Consider the following 25,510-nt stretch of genomic DNA (forward strand, 5'->3'; position numbering starts at 1 on the left):
ACCTTTAACTTCCTTCTCTAATTCTTATGTTTGAGAAGCAAGAGCAAACTTAGATTAGCTGAACTGAATTAACTTTACAAGATCTGCAGACATCCGGAAACACAAACATGAAGTTTCAGGTTAAAAGGTTATATGTCAATGCAGGGTTGTTTCTGGGGTTTTTTTGTGAGGTCCAGGGCAAGAATATGATGATTCAATATTGTCTGTTTTAGTTTATGGTATCTAAATCCCCCTTTTCTCCTGCAGTCAGTACTTCTACTTCTACTACCACTAATATTTATATACCATTTTTCAACCAAAGTTCTCAAAGTGGTTTACATAGAAAAATAAGATTGCAGTATACCTAACCCACACAACTATACAATTGAGAGCCAGGGCAGTGTAGAAGTTGGGATGTTAGACTAGAATTGGGAAGATGGCTTCAAATCCTTCCCCACTCAGCCATGAAGCTCACTGGGGGACCTTAGGCCATGCACTTTCATCCTATCCTACCTCACAGGATTGTTGTTGGGATAAAACAGGGAGGAAGAATCATCTATGCAAACCAGAGCTATTTGGAGGAAGGGCAGGATATTAATGGTGATAAAATGCATTTTTAAGGTATACATATATGTTGATATTTAGCCACATACACTCCAATCATAAGCATGTAGAACTGGAAGCAAATGTATAGGGGTGGGAAAGATCCCTGTCTGAAATACTAGAGCAGGTGCCAGTCGGTCTGTATAGACAGCACTGAGCTAGCTGGACCAGTGCCCTGATTCAGTATAAAGCAGTTTCATGTGCTCAGCATTACTACTACTACTACTACTACTACTATTATTATTATTTACATTTTATATCCCGCTCTTCCTCCAAGGAGCCCAGAGCTGTGTACTACATACTTAAGTTTCTCCTCACAACAACCCTGTGAAGTAGGCTAGGCTGCGAAAGAAGTGACTGGCCCAGAGTCACCCAGCACGTATTATGGCTGAATGGGGATTTGAACTCGGGTCTCCCTGGTCCTAGTCCAGCACTCTAGCCACTACACCACACTGGCTGTATATAAAATGAACATGAAGATCAGACCTGAGAGGAGGCTACATTGGGCGTAGCTCTCCCGAAGAAGTAGTGAAGGAGACCAGTGCTGAGCTCTCCAAGACGTGGGCTGTACCTGTAGCTCTGCTGGCTCCTCAGAGCCCAGCTAGGGGAAGGGAGTTCGCCCTAAGAGGCAGCAGCAGCAGCTTGGCAAGTGGGGGCAGGAGATCCCTGGCAGTAAGGCTCCCCTTTTCTGCTTGTCTGGTGTTCCTGGTGCTGCTTCAGCTGGCTTCTGTCTCCTCCTTGAACAGAAATGGGAGGAGGCAAGTGCTGTGCTAGAGGCTAGAGCACCTGTCTTGTCCCCAGCACAGCACTCTTTGCGGGAGAGATGGACAAGAAACCAATTGCTGCTGCAGAGCAGGCTGCAGCAGCAGTAGTGATGGAGCACCCCCAGGAATGTGGGGAGGGGAGGCAGACTGCAGCACAGGGCCCCTGTAAAGTGCGGTGTCCTGGTTGCCCAGCCTACCTCAGGCGGCCCTGGGTGAAACAGGTCATCCTCTCTAGGCCTAACTGAATCAAATGAAAGATGGAGTCATCTTACTTCATTATGCATAACTTTATGAATGAAGAACATGAAATAATGCATGTTATTGCAGAGTTGCTAGTAGGCTCTTCATTAAAATTTTGTGCGTCTCTTGCTGCACAGGTGAGGAAGTTGTAACTAATATTTTTCATATGCTTTTTGTTAAAAATGGATTCTGTAGGGAGATTAATAATCTGAATAATGAAACGGCAAGATAGAAGAAAACAGTGCTGTATGGAAATAAATTAATGCCAGTATTATAGATTTTCAGAAAAATAACTCATGGGTTCCTGTTTGTAGATTGATGAGGTCCTGAGACAAGAAGACAAAGCAGAAGCGATGTCTGGCCACATTGACCAGTTCCTAATAGCTACATTCATGCAGCTCCGACTCATTTACAATACGCACATGGCTGATGAGAAACTGGACAAGGATGAGATAGTCAAATTATACAGTTGCATAATTGGAAACATGATTTCGGTAAGGTTTTTGGTGTGGAGAAATAGAGAGCAAGTGTTTTTCAGCAGATTATAAACTATAATTATAAACTAATTCTTCTTGCATTAATTTGTTCTGTGCTGTAAAAAATGCCTTTTAAAAAGTCTTCCATAACCCTGTATTGCAAATCATGTTGAGGCCTAGGTGGTGTAAATTATTGTGGCTACTATTCTTAACCAGTAATTAATGGGTTGTGGGGCTCTTGAATAATGGAAGTAATACTAGTGGAATGGAACAAAAATGCTTCACAATTTGGGTGCAAGGGGAGGAAGGAAAGAATATAGAGCTAAGAATCCCCATGCTTGTGATCAATGCATGAATTTTACAATATGGCTTGCTGCCAATACAGAATGAGGATTGTTTCCATGGAATCCCTAAATGGTATTCTTAAATCTGCTGCATAGATTCTGACCCCTCAGGAAGCTGAGAAGAACCTGAAAACATGACTCTTTCATTGGAGTGTTCAGGAACAGAAAGATAATGTAGTTTGCTTCCCTTTAAGCAAGTGCCAGCCACATCCACTCTTGTCCCCTTTACATCTAGATTCTTGTCTTATGTCAACCCTCTTTCTCTATCCATAGCAAATTCCAAATTCTGTCCCCCTGCCCCCACAAAAAATCCCAAATAATTTAGGTCATCAAAACAAAGCATGTCACTGGGCCAGTTTATCCACCTGGCTTTCTCTCTTGCCTTGCTGGAGAGAGACTCAGAGATCTCAACATTTGTCAAAAAGACTTGCCCTAGCTCTTACCTTTCAAAGGTCTGATCAGGCAATTAAGGTTGCTTTTACTTAGGCAACCAGTATATATTGGTTGCCATATGGCAGCCAGATTCACACACTATTGCTAACATCCAAAATAGTGACGAAATCCAATTAGATATTTAGATATAGTAAAATTACTAGTGGATCTTTCTTTATTATGTAGTATAATTGTACTTTTAGAGGTACTAAAAGTACAACTGTACTTTTAGACCTTGCTAAATTAAGTAAATGAAATCTGTTTTGGTCTTATTAATTGCTACAATTAAAATGGCAATCCCAAAGGGTTTTTTTTTCTGTTGTACTCTCCTTATCAAAATTATCAGAACTGGCAAAAGATGATTGTGCATCTTATAGGCTGGGGCAAAATGAGAATTGTTTTTGTGGATTGCAAAAATAAAAATAAAAAAGGCAGGAGTATGGGAATTGACTCTTGCTAATATGGCACAATCTTATCCTGCAGCTCAAATACTTTGGATAAGTTAATGGTTCTGTTAAAAAAAAGAATTCATGATGGGCTCTGGAGCTGGACTTCATTCCATTTAAAAGCTGTATTTTCAGAAAAAGAGAGGTGGTGTTAAATCTTGTCCCCACAGCCCTTCGTACCAGTTAGAACTTCTGCAAAGAGGAGGCAGGAGCTGCTTTTAGATCTGTGGCCCACTGGAGGAGGAGGAGGAGGAGGCAACTCCTTCTCCCTGTATCTGACACTTACTGCTACATTTTGCTGGCAGCCATTTCAAAGGAGGTGCTGTTGGGGAGTGCAGGGGAATACAAAATGATATCTTGTGTGTGTGTGTGTGTGTGTGTGTGTGTGTGTGTGTGTGTGTGTGTGTGTGTGTGTGTGTGAGAGAGAGAGAGAGAGAGAGAGAGAGAGACTGATTTTCAGTGGAAAAGTTCTCAAAAGTTGTTTGCTTGGGAGTGGGATGGGGGACAATAATATGTTAATTCCCTATCCCCAAAGGACCGCCTCAAAAGAGATTATTTTTTGCGGCTAGCTAAATAATTAAAAATTAAAAAGTTCTGGAGGAGTTTTCAACTGCAGTGTGTTATCCTGAAGAGAGCCAGATTTCTAACTCCAGAATTCAATTGGCAGCTGTTCCAGATTGAAAACTTGGCCAGGGAGGCTTCTGCAGGAGTGCTGAAGGACCTGATGCATGGCCTCATTACCTTAATGTTGGATTCAAGGATTGAAGACCTGGAGGAAGGCCAGCAGGTTATCAGATCTGTTAATCTCTTGGTGATAAAAGTTCTGGAGAAATCTGACCAAACCAACATATTAAGGTAAACTGGCTGGGGCAGAGCATCTGTGCCTCTAGTTCTGCAACTGCCGCCATTTTCTCCCCGCCTACCTGTCTGGTGCCACCACTTTCCTCTTCCCGTGCTAACAGCTCGCTTGCACACTCTTGCGAGAGTTGCCACACATGGGATTAGCAATGGATATGCCTTAGATAGATAGACAGACAGACAGACAGACCTACCTCTGCCCGACCTAACAAGCACTGTCCTTTCATCACTTCAGTCTTCTACTACAAGACGTAATTGCTTGCTATACTTCAGGCATAGGATTCATTAGATACTGTTGGTGTTGTTTGTATTACTTAATCACTGCCTCACCTGTGAGACAAATAATACCCGCAATTGCTCAGCAAAGCTGTATTTAGATTAGCTTGCTCAGATTCGACTGGGCAGTCTTTCAGGCTCTGGACATAACTAAGAAGAGTTTAGTCCTTTTCAAATATTTTATTTATAGTTCGATTTCTATATTGCCTTTTATAAAATTATCCCCAAACAGTTTAGAAACATTAAAATACAATAATGTATTTGTGGGTGCATGTATCTGTGGGTGCCAGGAGTCGAAATCAACTTGACGGCACACTTTATTTTTACTTTACAGTATAAGGATTTGTATCATTTATGCTATTATACCTATTCTCTGCAGTGCCCTGCTTGTTCTGCTCCAGGACAGTCTTCTGGCAACAGCAAGCTCTCCTAAGTTCTCAGAACTTGTAATGAAGGTGAGTGTGTATAATAGGGATCTATGGTTTAATGTCCTGTTGCATAATTAGTGTTACCAGGAGAGGTTACACATTACAATCATGGCACTGCATTAAAGGCACCTATCATGCTTAGTATAATAGCCCAGAGCTTCTCTGTGCTGGAAAGGCATGTGCACGAAACCTTTTGTGCAGGCAGGGGTGAGGGGCAAGCAGTAGCTTTAAGGAGCAGGTACGCAGGTCCTTACCTGCTCCTCTGCTGTCCTGCCACCATTCTAGTCACGGCACTGTGCTGCTCAAAAGAACATGCATGGCTGCCTGCACGCAACGTCAGCATGCACATGGCATCTGTGCATGCGCGGGCACCACTTGCGTGGACCATACAAATGGTGCCCATGCATGCACAGACACCATGTGTATTCCTAGTGATATCCAGCCTGTGGCACTGTGCGTAGGTAGTGGTGGTAACATTGCATTTAGTTTATGGCTTAAAAAAAAAAAGTTCAGTTGCTAATCCTGGGTTTGTAGAAAGCTTGCTTTGGTGTGAAGTTTACTTTAGTTTGTTCTCATCTCCCTAGTGTTTATGGAGAATGGTAAAACTTCTCCCTGAAACTATCAACACTGTCAATCTGGATCGAATTATGTTGGACATCCACATCTTTATGAAGGTATTTCCAAAGGAGAAATTGAAGCAGTGCAAGAGTGAATTTCCAATAAGGACACTGAAGACCTTGATTCATACCTTGTACAAGCTGAAAGGACCCAAGGTGAGAACAGACAGCCTCCACCCAAGCGGCATGATTCTACAGAATACTTACTTAAGGTTTCTCCCTTTTTAAAACAAACTCTTTCTCTCAGATCTTAGATCATCTAACAATGATAGATAACAAGAATGAATCTGAGTTGGAGGCTCACCTCTGCAGAGTAATGAAACACTCTCTGGACCAAACTGGAAGTAAATCTGACAAAGGCACAGAAAAAGGTGCTTCCCGTATAGTAAGTATTTGGCATTTAAAATTAAAGGGAGGGTATGAAGCTGGTTTGTTTGCCAAGTATACAGTTGGAGTCTTTCTGAAAAATGACTTCTGAATTGTAGTTGATGTGGTATCATGTGTTCTGCTGCAGATCATCCAAAAGGCTGAATAAGTTCTCTGGTGTGGATAAAAATTGTTTGCACTTCTTTCTTCGCTGCTGCTGGAGGAGGACATCCCATGGGTTAACCTTCCCATGTGCTCCAGAGGGCAGGACTTGAGCTAATGAGCTTAAGAGGCTTTATAAGCTGGGGGAAGGGAAACCCATCTCTTCTGCATTTATTCTTTTTAAATTTCTCCTTTTTTCACTCAGTCTACTCTGAGTTCCCTTATCTGCCTTTTTCCTAAGCTTCTCCTTGTTAAAGTGTGCTGTCAAGTCGATTTCGACTCCTGGCGCCCACAGACCCCTGTGGTTTTCTTTATTTGGGGTGGGGACCTTTCTTGCCTCCTCCTTTCCCTCTGAACTGGATGGAGTACGAAAGAAGATTGCACCATGTCCTGGTGCCAAAAGAAAAGAAAATCAAACCATCTTTCCCTCCTCAGGGAAAACAGGTGCTTTCTCGCTCAGGAGGCTCGCTGGTGCCATCACTGAGCGGGGGAAGGAGTGATGGCCCCAATCCCTTGGAAAGGCCACTGGGCTTCAGAAAAAGCAAGCACAGTCAGCATGCTAGGCAAGGGGACCTTGGTTTGCCGGATGATCGCCTCCCCGCCCACAGGGGCGGACAGGCACCAAAGGCCTAGTGGATGTGTTGACACCTCCGGCGTGGCCTCCAAGGCAGCCACACCACATTACAACATCCAGATCGGCCAGGCCTGTACAGAGTCCAGCTTCACCAGAGAGGTCCCCAGTGGAGCCCTCCACGCAGCTGCAAAACTCTCCAGAGGGTCAGGGATTTTGCTCCCCAGCCAGAAACCTCCCTCCACCAAACAACCCTGAGGACCCGTCCAGGCCTGCCCACCCATTTGTTCATTCATTCATTCATTCGATTTTTATACCGCCCTTCCAAAAATCGCTCACCCAGAAGACGGGGACAGCAGCAGACCATCACATTTGCAGCAGCCTGCCCTACCTAGGCCAGCCTCGCTGCACAACTGTCCGGAGACCTCAGCAGAACCAGTAAGAGCAGGGTCTTTGTGCCCGCCCTCCCCCCAAACCTACCTACCTCCTTCTGCTCTGGCCACTGTATTTGCTTCAGAAGTACCTGCTAGTTGGCAAACTTGGTTTGAAGGCACCATTGAAAAATTAATTCAAATGTGCCACAGGGCCAAAATTGCCAAAAAGGAAGGTAGGAAATGGAACATCTCCTCTTCCTCCTCCTCCTCCTGAGATGTGTAAAATGGCTAAGAAACATAAAAGGCTGCTCAGGTGCCAAAAGGCCTAAAAAGAATACTAGACATAATAAGGATCAGGGGGACCAGGCCTCTCCTGCTTACTCCTCTGAGATATCAGACCATGACTCCTTGGACCCCCATCCCAGGGGCCCAATTGGCAACCCTTCCAGGCTGGGACCTGATGACAATGTTGAGTCTCATAGAGGTTCCAGGTACTTCAGATTTGGACCCTGACTCCAAGGAAGAGGGGGTATGGTCTAATGACCAAAATTCAGAACCTTTTACTAATACTAAAAGGTTATTTGTTCCAGAAGATTTTTCTCACCTGTTTCCCAAAGCAATAAATACTCTGGACCTACAACAACCCTTACAGGCGGACCAACTACTTCCCTGTCAGGGAAATGCTGGTATTCCCCACTCCAAAATTGCAGGAATTTTTTCTTTTCCAAGCTGCTTCACAGAAACAGTGAAGCAGGAGTGGCAAGCATCTACCTAATAGAAAAAGCCCATGCTTGCAGGCCTGATCCAGCAGCACTATTCTTATGTTCTTAATAAGTTTTATGGATTTTTCAAGGACACCTCAGAGTTGTCAAGTACCCCCCCCCCATCTTCTAGTGGCCTCCTTGCTCTCAGGAACAGTTCTTCCAAGGGATGGAGATAGCACCCTTACGGTTCCCAACGAAAAGAAAATTGAGGCTTACTTAAAGAGAGGTCATGAGAATGCCTTGTTGGCTACCTAAGCATCCTCGGCTGCATCCATCATGGCCAGGTCATTGCTGTTATGGGTGAACAAGTTACTGCAGTCTCCACCTTCAGACCCAGCACGACAAAGACAAACATTATTAAAAATTCATAAAGCTCAGGCTTTTATTGCTGATGCCACACTAGATGCCATTAATTTTTCATCTAGATCTATCACCTCTATGGAGTAGCCAGGCACTCCCTGTGGCTCAAGCACTGCCAAGTAGACATCACATCATGCAATAACCTAGCATGGACAATGTCACAGCCAAAGCTCATGTTAAACCACCGGCAGGGCACGTGATCTCTGCTTCATACCTCGAGGCAGTCCTACATCTACAATAGGTGGAGTGCAACCTGGCATCATTGATGGCACACCATGTCATCAGATCCTTGAACATACGGGCCGACTGGCTCAGCTGAACAGAAGTCCACCTGTGGACTTAAATGGAGTGGAGCCTAAATTCGGATGCATTCCACCACCTGACACCCTGGGCCATCCTCAGATGGACCTCTTTTCCTCACCAGTCAATGCAAAGTTAGCAAGGTTCTTCTCTCGGTTCCCATGCATAGGTGCAGAGGCACTGGTTTCTGTTCCATGGCCAGTGGAGCTGCTCTTATGTGTTTCCACCAGTTCCAGTCAACAGTCGCCTCCTCCCCAGGATTTGGCTACAGGATTTGGCCCCAGGATTTTGGCTACAGGATTTGGCTACATAAGCACATAAGAACAGCGCCTCACCAACTTCTAATTTGTTGGCCTCGGACTGCAAGGGAGCAAAAACCGGACCAAGAAGGGGCGCCGTTTCGACCGCACAGAGGGATGCTTCGGCAGCACCAGTGAGATCCCTCCTTGTTTCAGCTAGTCAGACTCCCCGCCCGCTGGTCCCTGCTCAATACCAGTTATGGACATTCCCCAAGAAATGCCTCCTGCTACGCAGAATTGGATGAGGGACACCTTGGCAGCCTCCTTGAAGGGAGTGGTGCAAAGGGCCAGGAAGGACAAGAGGCGGGGCAGGGGGCATTCTTCCTCTTCCTCATCTGATGATTCTTAGAGCCGCTCCCATAGAAAAGCCAAATGCAAGTGAAAGCACACTAAGGGAGCAAAACTCCATCATTCCCCTGCATGCAGGGAAACCTGTACTATCGAAGGGGGTGCATTCCTCTGAGGGCTCTGGAGGGGATTCTCCTAATCCTTCGCCTAGCATGCCAGTAATTCTGGCATTTACAACCTAAGATCTAATTCTATATTACAACATACTACACCTGTGCAACATGTATTGGACATTACAAATGATTCAAATGTCCCCTGTGGAGACTTGACCTGGGGACCCAGGGCAGGATCCTCTGCACAAGGAGGAGGAGGACTGGTCGGATGACCAGGAAAATCCTGCTTCTACCTTGTATCAACATCAGCTTGCACAAGAAGAACTTGCGCATCTCTTGAGTAGGGCTATTAATATGTTGGGGCTTCAGCCCACGGTTCCTACAGAGACAGTGCCTCCCAATAATGTTTCCCAAGCAAAAGAGCAGAGATCTTGCATTGCATCTACCCGAGCTGTTTGCTGACACAGTTAAGTAGGAATGGCTACTAGCAACCTCTAACCAAAAGCCTAAGCAGTGGCTAATATTCGTTTCAACAAGAGGCAGCTGATATTCATGCAGTGCTGAGTTTGTTAAGAGTGGCGGTTGGGACGTCCATTTTCCAGTTTCTCTTTGACTACCTTAGCGTTCAAACCTCATAGCTGTAGCTCCTCGGAACTAAACTATCTTTACTAAATACTGACTTGAATTTGGACTTGGATTACGGACTTGGACTTTGTTTCGATAGGTAATATATACGTTTTTGACCTTGGACTGGCGAACTGACTAGTTCTGGTGAAAGATCATTTGTCTTTATTGGATACTGACCTAGGACTGTTTTTGGACAATGGAAGTTAAAAAGACCTTTCAGCGGTGCGTTAAGTGCCGCGCAAAACTTCCATCGACAGATTATCACGACGCTTACTTGTTGTGTCTAGGAGAGGAGCACAATACTGTTACGTGTAAAGTTTGTTGCTCCTTCTCCAAGCAGACTAGACAAAATAGGGCGCTACGACTTCGGGCTGCATGATATGACGAAGCGCTCCACCCACCAATGCCACACCCGAATACTTCACCTGACTCCCCATCGATGTTGAATGCTAGGTCGATATCGAGCACTATGACATCGAAGACGGCTACAGAGGCACAGCCAGATGTCCAGAGCTGCGTGCCAGCAGTCTAAAACCACGTCGACGGGCACAGCAAAGTCTGGAGAAAACGTTTTTAAGAGGCTAAAGGATGTTTCGAAGAAAGAACATAAACATAAGGAACGTGAGTGCCAAGTGAAAGGGACATCCAGGGATTCAGAGGCACCACAGATTAAAAAGCATCGCACCCCTTCACTGGCACAGACATTTGAAGGGAACTCAGACGAGTTGGTCTCTGTTCCTTTCAATAGCCTAAAGGAACCAGCCACGCATGGTACACACTCGATGCCGGACCTGCGCCTGATGTTGAGTGGACCAGTCCAAACCTCGTCCACATCGTCAATAGCACAGCTTCACATATCGATATCGACGCTGACAAAAATAGCACAAACCTCGACATCGACCACTCCAATATTGTCAGGAAAGGTTATTCGTTTGCTGTCTCCAGCACGAACCCCGATTCAGTCTCTTCCAACGCCGAGAACACCAGGCTTGCAGGCACAAGACGGAGAACAATATACTGAACTACGGGACCTGATGGACTCTGCTTCAAGTACACCATCGGGATCAACCTTCCACGGGTTCCTGAGCACAGGGCTTGACATCGAGCTGAATGAGGATGAGCCCATACGCCCACCGAAAAAGCCGCCTTGTTCACCATTGCGTATTCAGCATGTACCGGAGAGACATGTACCTTCATTACAGCCGTCAACGTTAATAGAACCGTCGATGTCGATGCAACCTTCGACATCAATGCTGCCTTCAACATCGACACAGCCTTCGACGTCTAGGCAACACTCAGATCAACAAGGAGTATGCTTGTCACCTATGCAACCAGAACATTCCTGTGGTTTCCGCCTACGTTGCCTGATGATTATGCTGAATACTTGCGGTGGAAATCAATGCAAATACCTGAACAAGCACAGTGGCAGAGTCACCATCAGTCCCAGCTTCATCATATGCCACAGCCAGTGATAATGCCACAAGAACCTGCTATCCAGCTGCTGGCAGCACCATCCCAACTACAACCGCCTGCAGTGCAACCACCCGAAAAACCAGGGGGCAAAAGGAAGCGGAAATCGACCCCTCTGCCCTCAGAACCGTCCTCCTCACCGGGTGACTGCAACATGGAAGAGGAATCTTCTGCGAGTTCGGATTCTGATGCCATCAGTAGGAGGTCCGATCTACCATCAGATGTGCCACCTAGACTTTCTACTTCTTCTACAGAGCTGCTGGGGATGGATCTGAAATCCCCAGACACTGATGTTGTAGACCCAATGTACAACATGATGGGCAGGTCCAAGACATCCCATCCAGTAGCACTCACTATGATCCCAGTGATTAGTAAAGCCACCAAAACAGCGTGAGAAGTCTTACAGGTCTCCACTCCAACTTCAAAACGTTTGGAGAACTTGTACAGAATCTGTGAAGAGGACAATACTTACCTTTTACGCCATCCGGCTCCCAATTCGTTGGTCGTTGACTGCACCTCGACATCCCGGGGTGGACGACACCTAGAGGTAAGGAAGGACGAATGCTTGATGTAATGGGTAGAAAAATCTATAGCACTGCTAGCCTAGCAATTCGAATTACTAATTATGCAGCATGCATGACTCGTTATAGTCACCTGTTATGGGACTCCCTGTTACAGGACTCTACATCCATGACGCCTGAAGAATTCCAATGGAAATTCCATAAGATCTCTGAAAAAACAGCAGTAACCAGACAACAGTTGAGCGCCTTTAAGCATCTAGCTGAGACAGAGTCTCACACAATGGTCACAGCAGTGAGCATGCGCCAACATGCCTGGCTTCGTTCCACATCCCTGCAACAGGACATGAGAGAAAGGGTAGAAGGCCTGGCATTTGATGGAAAAGGCCTTTTTCATGATGAACAGATTCGACGATGGAATCATTTAAAAAATCAAAGTTTACAGCTTTGAACCTTCATGACATCTTCAGGTTAGACGGGAAATTCATCATAGGGCCGCTCCTTTTCTCGGCAAAGACCCTACAAGTACCAAGACAGAAGAGATTTCAAGAAAACAGTACAGACCCTACCAGTGGTCTAAAGGATTTAACTAGAAGTCAAAAGGGAATACTACTTGTCCAAAATCCAAAGCAGAACTTCTGATGGGACTGTCCGTCCACTGCACACACTAGCACTGTCCTTCATCCACAACACTGGCTCCTTACCACCTTCGGAAGCCAATCATGCCAGGACCCCTACCATCGGTCCTGTAGTTGCCAGGAATACTATCAAACTAGCAAGCCATGCTCAAGTATGGCACAATATAACATCAGATCGCTGGGTATTACGTATAGTACAAACTGGTTATGTGCTGGAGTTCAAAGCCAAGCCACCGTTTTCAGGCATGAAGTTCACCGCAGCCACGGAAATACTACAGGAGGAAGTGAAAGTGTTGCTGGGGAAGTAAGCGATTGCTCCGGTGCAGTGGGCGAACAGGCCATCGGGTTATTACTCCTGGTACTTCCAGGCAAATGAGGCGTCTTCTCTATCTATTCGGGCGGCAGCATCTATGTTGTCTTGTGCCTTGGTGGTATGGTTGGATGATTTAATTCAGCTTCCTCCACTTGAGATATATATATAGATATATACACATACACAAAAGGCTTGGGCATTTGTGTCAGATGCCACATTGGATGTCATTTGTCTGAGTTTGACAGCTCAAGGCCCAGGTCATTCTTGTAGCTCCATACTGGCCCAGGAGACCATGGGTTCTGGAGCTGTTTCACGTGGCCATGGTAGAACCATGGTTTCTTTCAATGCTGGTGGACCTACTGCATCAGGGTCTAGTAGTGCATCATGATCCAGGCTGGTTACAACTAGCTGCCTGGAGACTGAGCGAGGAATATTGAGACAGTGTGGTTATACGGACTGTGTGTTGACTACCATGTTGGCTTCCACACAGGATTCAACAAAGCACATTTACCAATACACATGGAGAGCTTCGTTGGTCGGCCAGACATTCCATTCCCTGTGGATTGATACCAGACCCATCGTTCCTGCCAAAAATATCTTTCATCTTCCACTGCTCACAAGACATATTCCTTTCCTCCTCTCGCCCAAAACATTGGACAGACAGTAGCCTAAAAGTCTACCTTGAATGTACAGACTCCTTCTGCACTACAGATGATGGGCCAGAGAGTGTTTGTGCCTACCATTGCCAGGTGGATAAAGTGTTGGTTTCTGAAGTAGTGCCTCCGCTTAAGATCTTCACACATTCTACGAGGTCATCTTCCACTTCCATTGCCTTTTCTACAAACACATCACTGGCAGAAATCTGCAAGGCAGCCACGTGGTCTTCACCATCTACATTTACCAGGCACTATAAGCTAGATCTGCATCACTCCTTGCAAGCAGCCTTCAGCAGACAAGTCCTACGACATGTCGTTCCACCCCAGTAGATGCTGATGCTTCCACCCAGGGTTCTCAGCTATGGCATGTCCCACGGAGATGTCTTCCTCCAGCAGCAGAGAGAGGAGCATTGGTTACTCACCATGAAGACTTCTTCATGCTGCTGGGTTGGAGGGCATCTCAACCCACCCATCTGGGCATCTGTGTCTACTGGTATGCATTACTTTTTCTTTTCTTCTTACTGTCTTTTTCTATATCTCAGTTTGACTGTTCAGAACTGGGAGTGGTTTCCCTTCCCCCAGCTTATAAAGCCTCTTAAGCTAATTAACTCAAGTCCTGCCCTCTGGAGCATGTGGGAAGGTTAACACACTGAGATGTTCTCCATTCCAGCAGTGAGAAGAAGCCTTCACAGTGAATAACCAATGCTCCTTTCTCTTGGTAGTGTGCTTGCCAAGAAGGGGAAAAGATCACGGTGAGTATTCATTTCAAAACACAATTTTCTAGAGGGACAGCTTCCTTGTTTGGAGATCAAAAATCACTGCTATGTGTTTGTAGGATGCAAAACATTGGTGCCTGTCCATTGGATTCCATTTATCTCAGCTGGGTGCTAGGATTACTATTAGAGTTAATTAACATATCTCAATTTCTTGTTACAGGATGAAAAGTCACCAAAGGCCAAAGTGAACGATATTTTAGCTGAGATATTTAAGAAAATTGGCTCTAAAGAAAACACTAAAGAGGTGAGTGCTTTATCACCAAGTGGGAAATAGTGGTAACTACATATCCTTCATTATCTCTATGCAATCCTACACCTAAGCAGAGAGCCAGTTCTGGAATATTCTAGAACTCTAGCTAGGAAACTGGTGTTTATTTCACCTTCCTTCAAGTGGGAGATCTTTAAGGATTGCACATGCCTCTTGTACATTCTGCGCATCCCAGAGCATGTGCAGATTTGAAGCTATCGTTTACTAAGTAGGTGTAGCTTCACTCTTGCAGTGTTTGGGCAGACTACCAAATCGGAGGCAGATGTGCCAGTGGGTTCAGGTTGTGGTCATCTGAATGCATGAAAGTGTAGTTTTGTTACCCAACCATGGCTCAGTTTTCTGCCTCAAGCTGTAGCCTGGGTTTTGTGCTGTGGCTGCTCCCGAAACCATAGAGAGGGTGACTCAGAGCAGCCCAGAAATGGGTCAGGTCTATGCCAGCCATGCTTCTTGCTGGCTGCCTCTCTGAACTGTTGCCCCGCCCTCCACCATCTCCACGCTCATCCTGCCATTGCTTGGCAACAGGCATGTTGTGTCCCTAGCATTCATCTATTTCAAGGGAAGTAACCACTTTGGGTTAACTCCGCATTCCTCTGTGTCTTATAGTGCCCCCCCTTGCCCATTTATTTATTTAATCTAATTAATTAATTAAATACTTTTTAATACCACCCGAAACGCAAGTTCTCTGGGCGGATTACAAAACAATAAAAACAGCCAATAAAAGATTAAAACATTTCAACAATTAAAATTAAAAAGTTAAAACTATTAAAACACAATTAAAACAGTATCTAATTAAAAGCCTGGGTGAACAAATGTGTCCATCCGCAGAAAAAGGATGAGACTTATAGGTGCGTATATGCCAATGCCAGAAGCCTCTGAGCCAAGATGGGTGAGCTGGAGTGCTTGGTTTCTAACGCAGAAATAGATATAGTGGGCATAACAGAAACATGGTGGAGCAATGAGAACCAGTGGGACACTGTTATCCCTGGGTATAAACTCTATAGAAAGGACGGGGAGGGGTGCCTTGGAGGAGGGGTAGCACTGTATGTTAAAGAAGGGATAGAATCTAACAAGCTAGAAAACCTAGGTGGACTGGAGTCCTCCACAGAAACCCTGTGGGTGGCAATACAAGACCTGAAAGGGAACGTGCTATTGGGGACATGCTATCGTCCTCCAGATCAAAACGCTGACAGTGACTGGGAGCTGCAGGAGGAAATCAGGGAAGCGTCAAGGAGAGGCAGGGCTGTAATTATGGGTGGCTTCAATTACCCACACATAGGAACGAACATAGGAAGCTTCCATATACTGAGTCAGACCATTGGTCTATCTAGCTCAGTATTGTCTTCACAGACTGGCAGCGACTTCTCCAAGGTTGCAGGCAGGAATCTCTCTCAGCCCTGTCTTGGAGAAGCCAGAGAGGGAACTTGAAACCTTATGCTCTTCCCAGAGCGGCTTCATCCCCTGAGGGGAATATCTTGCAGTGCTCACACATCAAGTCTCCCATTCATATGCAACCAGGGCAGACCCTGCTTAGATATGGGGACAAGTCATGCTTGCTACCACAAGACCAGCTCTCCTTCACAGTCAGGTCAGGACAAAGAGGTCAGATTTCTAGATATGCTAAATAACTGTGCCCTAGAACAGTTGGTTTTGGAACCAACCAGAGAGAAGGCAACCTTGGACCTAATTCTGAATGGCACCCAGGACCTGGTGCGTGATGTCAGTGTCTTCAACCCTTTAGGGAACAGTGACTATAGCAGGGGCGTAAATACCATTAGGCAAGGGGAGGCAGTCATCTTGGGGCCCCACTAACTCAAGGGGCCCCCCAGAGGCACATCACATGACTCCCCACCCGCCCATGTTGCACCTCCTATGAATTATATTGTCGCTTGGAGATCGGCAGGAGCAGAGAGTAAAAAAACTAGATTCAATGTGAACTAGATATTCACCGTATTCATAATGGGGATGTGAATGTGAGCGCACTATATATTGTGAAGTGTGTTTGTGTGTGTGTATCAGTGAGGGGCCATTTTAAAATTTTGTCTCTGGGCCCCCTCCAACCTTGCTACGCCCCTGGACCATAGTGCCATCAAATTCAGCATACATGCGGGGAGAGAATCACCAAGGATGTCTAACACAGACATTTTGAATTTCAGAAGAGGAAACTTCTCCAAAATGAGGAGTATGGTGAAAAGAAAGCTGAGGGGGGAAATCAGGAGAGTAACTTCGCTCCAGAGTGCATGGAGTTTACTCAGTGTCGACTCAATGTGCTGCAGCTGTGAAAAAGGCCAATTCCATGCTAGGGATCATTAGGAAGGGGATTGAAAATAAAATGGCTAATATTATAATGCCCTTATACAAAACTATGGTGCGACCACACTTGGAGTACTGCGTACAATTCTGGACACCACATGTAAAAAAGGACATCGTAGAACTGGAAAAGGTGCAGAAGAGGGCAACCAAGATGATCGGGGCCTAGAGCACCTTTCTTATGAGGCAAGGCTAGAACACCTGGGGCTTTTTAGTTTAGAAAAAAGATGACTGCGGGGAAACATGATAAAGGTCTATAAAATCATGCATAGTGTGGAGAAAGTGGAGACAGAGAAATTATTTTCCCTCTCACACAACACTAGAACCAGGGGTCACTCCATGAAATTGATTGCTAGGAGGTCTAGGACCAACAAATGGAAGTACTGTTTCACACAATGCGTGATCCACAACTCTCTGCCACAGGATGTGGTGACAGCTAACAACCTGGATGGCTTTAAGAGGGGTTTGTATAACTTCATGGAGGAGAGGTGTATCAATGGCTACAAGTTGGAGGGCTGTGGGCCACCCCCAGCCTCAAAGGCAGAATGCCTCTGAGTACCAGTTGCAGGGGAGTAATGGCAGGAGAGAGGGTATGCCCTCAACCCCTGCCTGTGGCTTCCAGCAGCATCTGGTGGGCCACTGTGTGAAACAGGATGCTGGACTAGATGGGCCTGATCCAGCAGGGCTCTTCTTATGTTCTTATGATGACAAGATGGGCACAGCAAAAGAGGTCTCCAGCAATTCAGGACTGCAAGGTAGAGATATGTGCACAAACACATGAAGCCTCAGTAACAGCAAAAATTGAACTACTGGGTTGTTTCCCCACAAGGGGCACACATGCCAGGCTGTTGGGAAAGTGATACTGTGGCGCTTAGCAGAAGTACTAATATGCCGACTCAATACATAAACCTGTGGAGACCCCGGCCATGGCAACCTTGCTGTGGTCCAGTCATATAAAGGAGGAGACAGCACATAGCCCCACAGATGTGTCTCTGTCCATTGGATTGAGCAACCTGAAACACACACCTTGGCATGTTGGCAGGCATGCAGGTCCTTTCCTTGAAATTACCATACAAAACCACACATACAAGGAACCCTTTCATTAATAACACACCTGATCTAGCGTGGCTGCTCAGCAAGGCAGCCTTTCAAAGATGTGGGGGTGGGTGGGTCTGGTAGGGCAGCAGGGCATTGATTTCCCTGGATGCCTGGATAGTGTCTATGTATTTAAAGTTCCTGTAGATGGTACTGCTCCCTCCAACTGTATAGAGGGGTGCCTTCAAGCCTCTGTGTGTGTGTGTGTGTGTGTGTGTGTGTATCCACATGGTCAGCCTTGGCCCCCTGGCTTTGACGTACCCCAGATTGGTTCAATATCATGCGTACCAGCAACGGGAAATCTACCATGAACAGGAAACGCAAAGTTTGGGTTAAAAGAAAGCTCCCATGTGTGTTTTCCCTCAGTACTGTTTTTTTGAACCAGTTTGTACTGGGGTGCAATCATGCAGTCTCGGGCAAAAGGAATGAGCTTGAAAACCCTGTTTTATGACAAATCCTTTTTTTTCTTCTCCCAAGGACCACTGTCTCATTAGAGTGCCATGGTCATGGAGACGTGTCACAGTGGAACAAACCCCAGGACCTTTTGTCTGTCTGTGTGTGTGTGTGTGTGTGTGTGTATAGAGAGAGAGAGAGAGAGAGAGAGCTCGGCAAATAGCTCGGGGTCCTGATCCTTTTGTAGCCAACCGCCGACATTCCATGAAAGTAATTTATGGTGTGTGTGTGTATACACACACACACACACACACACACACACACACACACACACACTATATATATATATATATATAGGAAATCATAATGATCCCTTCCTGGAGTAATGCAAAACTAGTGCCCTTCGCCATCTCCCGGTATCAGTAATTGTGCAAGACTATATGGCTGCAGGGCTCTTGCAAGGGCAGTGGTAAAGTGGTGTGAAGAAAGGGTTAAAATGTCTTTCCCTGCTGTGAGCAGGTAATCCATGCCGAAAAGGCACAGTCGCATTGGTTATGCCCCCTCAAAGATCAGGAGCAATGGTTGCCACTTCACTGATGTCTGCTCAGAAGCTAGGGTTTGCAGAACCGCAGTTGAACAGTCATCTGTGGGATGATGCTCAGTTTCACAGATTAAACACAGGTTAATCTACCCAAGGTTTCACGCTATGTCCGCAAGCACCCTCTGTGTTTTAAGAGCTGGGATCCCATGAATGGCCTGTGCATCCCTCTTATTTGTACCTAGTATTTAAAACCTGGACTGTCCCCATATAGACTTGCTTGCGGTGCCAGACAACACAGAGTATGGCCTCTTCTGCAATGAGGTCCCTTGCACGTGTGTGTGAGACGGCAGAGGAGACTCCTCTGGTCTGCTTTCCGCCTCTCCATCTCATACCACAGGTCCTTCAAAAACGAACAGCTTCTTGGTATTCATATCAGCCTTCGCTTGCCAGGCTTCTCCAGCTGGCAGTGTGTCACTCCATCCACCTACCCCTTGAGCAGATCCGTTATGTAGATCCAGTGGGAAGGCACTTGCCACACCCCTTGAGGCATGTGACTTGCTTAATACCTTGCCATTGAGGGGGAGGGCAAGAGTGCCAGCTCCCTGTCCAGAGCTCTGGGATGTTCACAAACAGGGCCTGTGGTGGCATGGAGCCCTGTGTGGATGCTCACTTGAATGCATGTTACAAGTAAGTGACCTGCTTCTTACAGATATGCAGCATTTGGATGACTCTGGGACTCTTCTTTTCGCAGGGGCTGGCAGAGTTGTACGAATATAAAAAGAAGTATTCTGATGCCGACATTGAGCCCTTCCTAAAAAACTCTTCACAGTTCTTCCAGAGCTATGTGGAACGAGGCCTCAGGCTGATTGAAATGGAAAGGGAAGGCAAAGGGCGCATTCCTTCTTGTACAGGTAACTCCATAGCAGTCTGACAACATGGACTTGAGGTAGCCAAATGCTGTTTTTCTAATGTAGCTGTCAGTTTTTCATTAACTTCGTAGAGGCTGCAGAGGACTTCAGAAATAATATACCATTTCTCATATATAAGGGCCAAGTTGGTAATATGAAACATAGGCGTACATTAGGATCTTATACTGACAGTTGCACCATATTCTTTCACTAGGCATCATTCAGTGACACTTTAGAGGCAGTCACAAATGTGATTTCCCCCCTAAGAGCTGGTTCATGAGCCACATAGAAGTAAGACAAGTATTATTGCCTGCCGTGAGATCCATGAGCTCTTTAGGTAAGCAAGTCCTGGAAGAAGGGGACACAGCAGCACAAGACACAGGCCACTTGTGCTTTCTTTCCTCAATTCTGTGAGCACCTCTGACCCAACCTTCTTATTCCAAGAAATTCTAGTAAAAGCAAGCAGTCTGTAAAAACGCAGCAGCTGAAAACAGTCAGTTCACCGCAGTAGACATATACGAATACTAAATGCAAACGTGAGAAAAAGCCTCTCTGCCAACAAGAGCCTATTCTGACATCTAAGCAGCATGGGAGCCAGTGCACTTCCCATGCTACTGGGATAACTTCAGAAGCTCTGGTCATGGGGGAAGAATCCGTGCCAGCACTGCTCCAGCTTCAGGAGGGACAAAAGTAACATGGGAGGGAACCATGATCTCTGAGGTGATTGATGTTCCCTCACAACTGAGTCTTCTGCGCCTGCGCAGTAGTCCTGTGGAGGATTATCAAACTCCTAGAGGTGCTCAGGGAAGTAACTTGCCTAGGGAGCAAGAGGTTGCTGGTTCGAATCCCCACTGGTATGTTTCCCAGACGATGGGAAACACCTATGTCGGGCAGCAGCGATATAGGAAGATGCTGAAAGGCATCATATACTGCGTGGGAGGAGGCAATGGTAAACTTCTCCTGTTTTCTACCAAAGAAAACCACAGGGCTCTGTGGTCACCAAGAGTCGACACCGACTCAACGGCACAACTTTACTTAGAGGTGTGTGGGAGCATCCATTAAATTAGGCGGGAGAGCGTTTTCTCATCTGTCACATCATGAATGTTCTGCTCCTCTCCGCTCACGCTCACGCTCTCATTCCCTTGGATTTTCCCTCTCTTCTGGTACAGTCTGGCGTTCTACTCAGTTTTGACTTGGCTTCAACAACTCTTTTGCCTTATGGATTCAAAAAATACCTTTAAGTGCTGTAAGTTCTGCAGGGGTACTCTCCCGTCCTCTGACAGGCATGAAGAGTACTTAACTTGTTTGGGGGAAAATCATATTAACTCTTGTAAAATCTGCCATTTGTTTTCAAAACAAATGCAAAGGAGCAGGAAACTTGGCCTCTCTGTATGAGACTGCGCTCCAGCTCCCAACCCCAATGCTGAGCCCATCGATCTCTTCTGCCCCGACATCAGCTTTGACATAGCAATAGCAATAGCACTTACATTTATATACCACTCCATAGCCGGAGCTCTCTAAGCGGTTTACAATGATTTAGCATATTGCCCCCAACATTCTGAGTACTCATTTTACCGACCTCAGAAGGATGGAAGGCTGAGTCAACCTTGAGCCCCTGGTCAAGATCAAACTTGTAACCTTCTGGTTACAGGGCGGCAGTTTTACCACTGCGCCACCAGGGGCTCTTTACATCAAGCACTTTACTCTCAACCCCATCGAAGTAACATAGCAATTGGCACAAAAAACACAAGCATGATCAGTCCGACTCCTCTGGACAACCTGAATTCAGTTGCCAGCATGTGGCTTCTTCCATTTTGACATCAACAGCATCGGGGGCTCCCATCACACTGACTTTGGTGTCATTGCCACACACGTCATCACTTTCAGTGACTCAGCAATGTGAGACCTTTTCACCTGCATCGACGGGTCTATTCTTGACATTCGTTTTGCATCAACACAGAAAACTACCATTGCTTCTGTTCCTTTGGACCGTTCTTCTACCTCAGCAGTGACATCATTGACATCGACACTTTTGATGCCAGAGCTGCCCATTTGTAAAACTGCACCGACATAGATGACATCTGTGATCACTTTGGCAAATCTTCTACCAATGATGTCTACAATGTGTCTGTCTTCAGTGCCGATGATACCTCCCTCTCCAATTGTATATAATTGTAATACCTCCATCTGCTTCATCTGCCCACTCACCTTATAGAGGTGGTTCAGGTTCTGACAAGGCTTGCCAGCACTCTCCCATGGGTCTTCCTCTGGCTTCTTCAAAAGCCTCTGCCAGATGTCTGGAATCCCTAATGGATTCCACCAGTATGATCCCTCCATAATCCACTTTTAAGGTATTTCTGTTACATGACCTGGATGACTATGCCACTTCCATCCCACTGGTGCCAAAGACCCCCTCAGCAGCTCCGGCTCGACATACACCAAGATGCTCCCTGTCCTACCCTTGGAAGCATAGGAAGGAGCGCTTCCATTACTCTGCTCCCCATCTTCCATCTCGTCCACAAAATTATCTTAAGTTCACCAGGTGCCCTTGACCCCAGTCATATGCCTGGACATGAGCGTTACCAGGATTCACTACATTTTACCTCCCCTGGTCTTCCCTTTGACTTTGAAGAATACAGGTAGTGGAAAATGATGGAACTGAGAGATCTTCTTTCTGAACCTCCTACACCTGTGCCCAAGGAGACCTTCCCTACTGAGTCTCCTTTGAACAGCCTGCAGCCCCACCTCTTCAGAGTATTCCTGTGCCAACAGCACTTTTGTAGGAAACAGAACAACCTCTGAAGCCTCCACAACTTTCTACATCACTAGTTCACTCAGAAGGAGAGTATAATTCTTTTTCTTCCTCTGATCAGGACTGAGAACCCGTCTGACCCATCTCCAGACAAGCATGTGGCTGTACCACCTTCAGCCTCTTCCATAGAGGAGACTAGATCTTATTGTGTGCAGGTCACTGAGATGCACAACACTCTGGGTCTTGAGCTCAAAACTCCAGTTCAGGAGATTAAAGACCCAGTCTACAATTTCATTTCCTCAGCTTCTGCCAGTCAACTGGCTTCACTGCCTATGCTACCATACTAGTCAGTGTCTCCAAAGTCTAATGGGTTACTCCTGTAGCATCTACTACCACCTCCAAGTGCCTGGAGAGCCTCTATAGGGTACAAGAGGAGTCTTGCCCCTTCTTATTCAAGCATCCCCCTCCCAACTCTCTGGTTGTGGACTGCACACTAAATTGGGGCACAAGCATTCAGCACCTGGCAATAGAGGGCAGGAAGCTGGATGCAATGGGCAGAAGATTCTATTTGGCTTTGTTTTCTGTCTTTACAGATCACCAATTATATGGCTTGCATGGCCAAATTCCTCCATTCCATTTGGGACAAGATGAAGGTGGATTTGTCTGACCTGCCTGACAGTTTTTGTGATAAATACCTGGCAACCTTCAGTAAATCTGCAAATCTCACCCATCAACACTTGAGCATCGCAAAACATTGAACTGAGACTGAGTCTTGCAGGCTCTGTTTCCCTCTGCAGGCATGTCTGGTTGAGATCTACTCCTATGGAATCAAATATGACTTCTGATGTTGATGGCCTCTTCTCCCAAACAGACAGGACCATGGAGAAGAAACCTTGATTCACAGCTAAAATGTTGACTGCTTCTTCTCAGCCCTCTTCATTCTCTCAGAGGTATATTCCAATATGTACCGCCTGATTGGAGGGACTTAAGACACTCCTCTAAGTTCTACTCTAAAATGATTCAACCAGCATCAACCCCAGGAGGCAAAAACTCAGGACCAACCCAAACAGGTCCTAGAAGTACCTCTACTCTCCCTTCCATCTCCTAACTGCCTCACTCCTTTCCTTTCTTCTTGGCAATACATAACATCTGATGCCTGGGTGTTGAGCATAGTCTCTTCAGGCTATGCTCTCACTCTGCCTGTTTACACAGTTGTAAAATATATCCACTCAACTCCTACGTAAGAGGAAGACGTACTTTGCCTACTTGGAAAAGGTGCAATAGAGCTTGTCCCATCTGAGGCTACACACAGCAGTTTTTATTCTAGGTGCTTTCAGGTTCCCAAAAGAGAGAGGGGACTCCACCCTATTCTGGACTAAAGAAATCTGAATGAGTTTGTGCATCTGAGCAAGTTCCAGATCTCTTTGCAGATCATCCTTCCTTTTCTATTGGAGGAGGAATGGTTTGTGACTTTAGATCTAAAGGATGCTTACTTGCACAACTATTGTCACCCCTGCTTGTCTGAAGATGCGCCGACTGCAGAGTTGGTTCCTCTCCATCTTCAGACCAAACCTGGACAAACAGAGCAAATGGCTGACAATACCATTCCATGTTCTACGCTCCCATAATTGGTGGACGGTCCCTCATTCCCTATCACAGGGTGTTGCCTTCCATCTCCAATCCCCACTCTCACCACAGATGCCTCCCTCCAGGGTCGGGGAGCCCTTGTTGCAATCTACACACACAGGGCTGTTGGAACATTCAACAGCAAGCTCTCCACATCTACTTCCTTGAGCTAGCTGTCTTTATGGCTCTAAAAGCGTTCCAACCTATCCTGAAGTGACATACAATACAAATTGATCTGGACAATACTACTGCCATAGCTTATATAAACCTACAGGGCAGCACCATCTCCAGGTCTCTAAATAACCTGGCTGTTAGGCTGTATGAGTGGTGTCTGAGCAATCACATACGTCCGATTGCTCTCCACATCAAGGGAGTCAAAAACACCCTGGCAGAGTCGCTGAGCAGGGATCTCGCTCTTCACATCACGAGTGGGAGTTAAATGATGAGGTTCTCCAGGACATCTTCCAACTCTGAGACACTCCCCATCTGGACTTGTTAATGATGCAGACCAACAGGAAATGTGAACTTTTCTTCTTGAGAGCAGGAGTGGGAACGTCCATTGGGATGCCTTGCAGATAACTTGGAAAAATCATCTCTACTATCTGTTTCTCCGCTTCCCACTGCTCTTGAAAGCCACAGGCAAGATCCTCCAGGAGGGGACTCGCAGTAGTCTCCTGACTCCATGTTGGCCCAGACAACCATGGTTTCCCACCTTACTATGATTGTCCAGGGGACAGCATTGACTTCTCCCACATTGTCAAGACCTATTCTCCCAAGAATCTGGGAACATTCTCCATCACAGCCTAGGAACTCTCAACCTTACAGCCTGGATGCATTCAGTCTTAATGAATGGAAAGCATCCGCTAGAAATTACATGTGCAAGTGGAAGCACTTTACTTCCTATGCAGCTTTAAAACGTCTTTACCCGTTTTCTGCCTCCATCGGGCAGATTCTCCTATATCTGACTTCTCTTAAACGTTGAAGTCTTTTCAACAACTCACTCAAGGTTCACCTGGCAGCTATCTCAGTGTGTAATCAAGGATGGGATGGTCATTCAGTCTTCATTCACCCAGACTCTAAAAGACTCCTTAGGGGATTTAACAACTTATATTCTCTTATTCAAGAACCTATTGAGCCATGGAGTCTGTCTCTAATCCTGTCCTCCCTGACTGAGCTGCCCTTTGAACCTTATCTTTCTTCATCCCTGAGGAACCTCTCCTTACTGTAAAGACTGCCTTTTTGATAGCCATCATGTCGGCAAGGCGAGTCAGTGAACTTTCCACTTTAATTGCTGACTCACCATATACTAAGTTCTACCCTGACAAGGTAGTCCTTTGTCCTGACTCCTCATTCCACCCCAAGGTGGTCTCCAGTTTTCACCTTAACCAGGATATTATTTTGCCTACCTTTGTTAACCCTTCAGTGCACTTAGAGAAATCTGTGTACTCTCTTGATGTCCATAGATGTCTGCTCTGCTATTTGGACTGCACTAAATCTTTTCACCAGTCTAATAAGTTGTTTATCCTCTATTCAGGAAGTAACAAAGGCCACTAAGTCTCACA

At 46.0% G+C, this 25,510-nt stretch overlaps 1 protein-coding gene across 6 annotated transcripts in view; it reads left to right on the forward strand.

Moving 5' to 3' along the window:
- CKAP5 (cytoskeleton associated protein 5) overlaps positions 1 to 25,510 on the forward strand; it is a 155,547-nt gene that overhangs the window by 125,602 nt on the left and 4,435 nt on the right. For all 6 annotated transcript variants that reach the window (XM_053275325.1, XM_053275304.1, XM_053275295.1 and 3 more), the window contains 7 exons: positions 1,901 to 2,080; positions 3,952 to 4,139; positions 4,798 to 4,873; positions 5,431 to 5,619; positions 5,711 to 5,848; positions 14,219 to 14,302; positions 19,414 to 19,573. In XM_053275325.1, the coding sequence (XP_053131300.1) occupies positions 1,901 to 2,080; positions 3,952 to 4,139; positions 4,798 to 4,873; positions 5,431 to 5,619; positions 5,711 to 5,848; positions 14,219 to 14,302; positions 19,414 to 19,573 (1,015 nt within the window). The remainder of the gene's footprint in view (positions 1 to 1,900; positions 2,081 to 3,951; positions 4,140 to 4,797; positions 4,874 to 5,430; positions 5,620 to 5,710; positions 5,849 to 14,218; positions 14,303 to 19,413; positions 19,574 to 25,510) is intronic.

Source organism: Hemicordylus capensis, chromosome 1 (genome assembly GCF_027244095.1).
Source record: "Hemicordylus capensis ecotype Gifberg chromosome 1, rHemCap1.1.pri, whole genome shotgun sequence".
Taxonomy (NCBI): Eukaryota; Metazoa; Chordata; class Lepidosauria; order Squamata; family Cordylidae; genus Hemicordylus; species Hemicordylus capensis.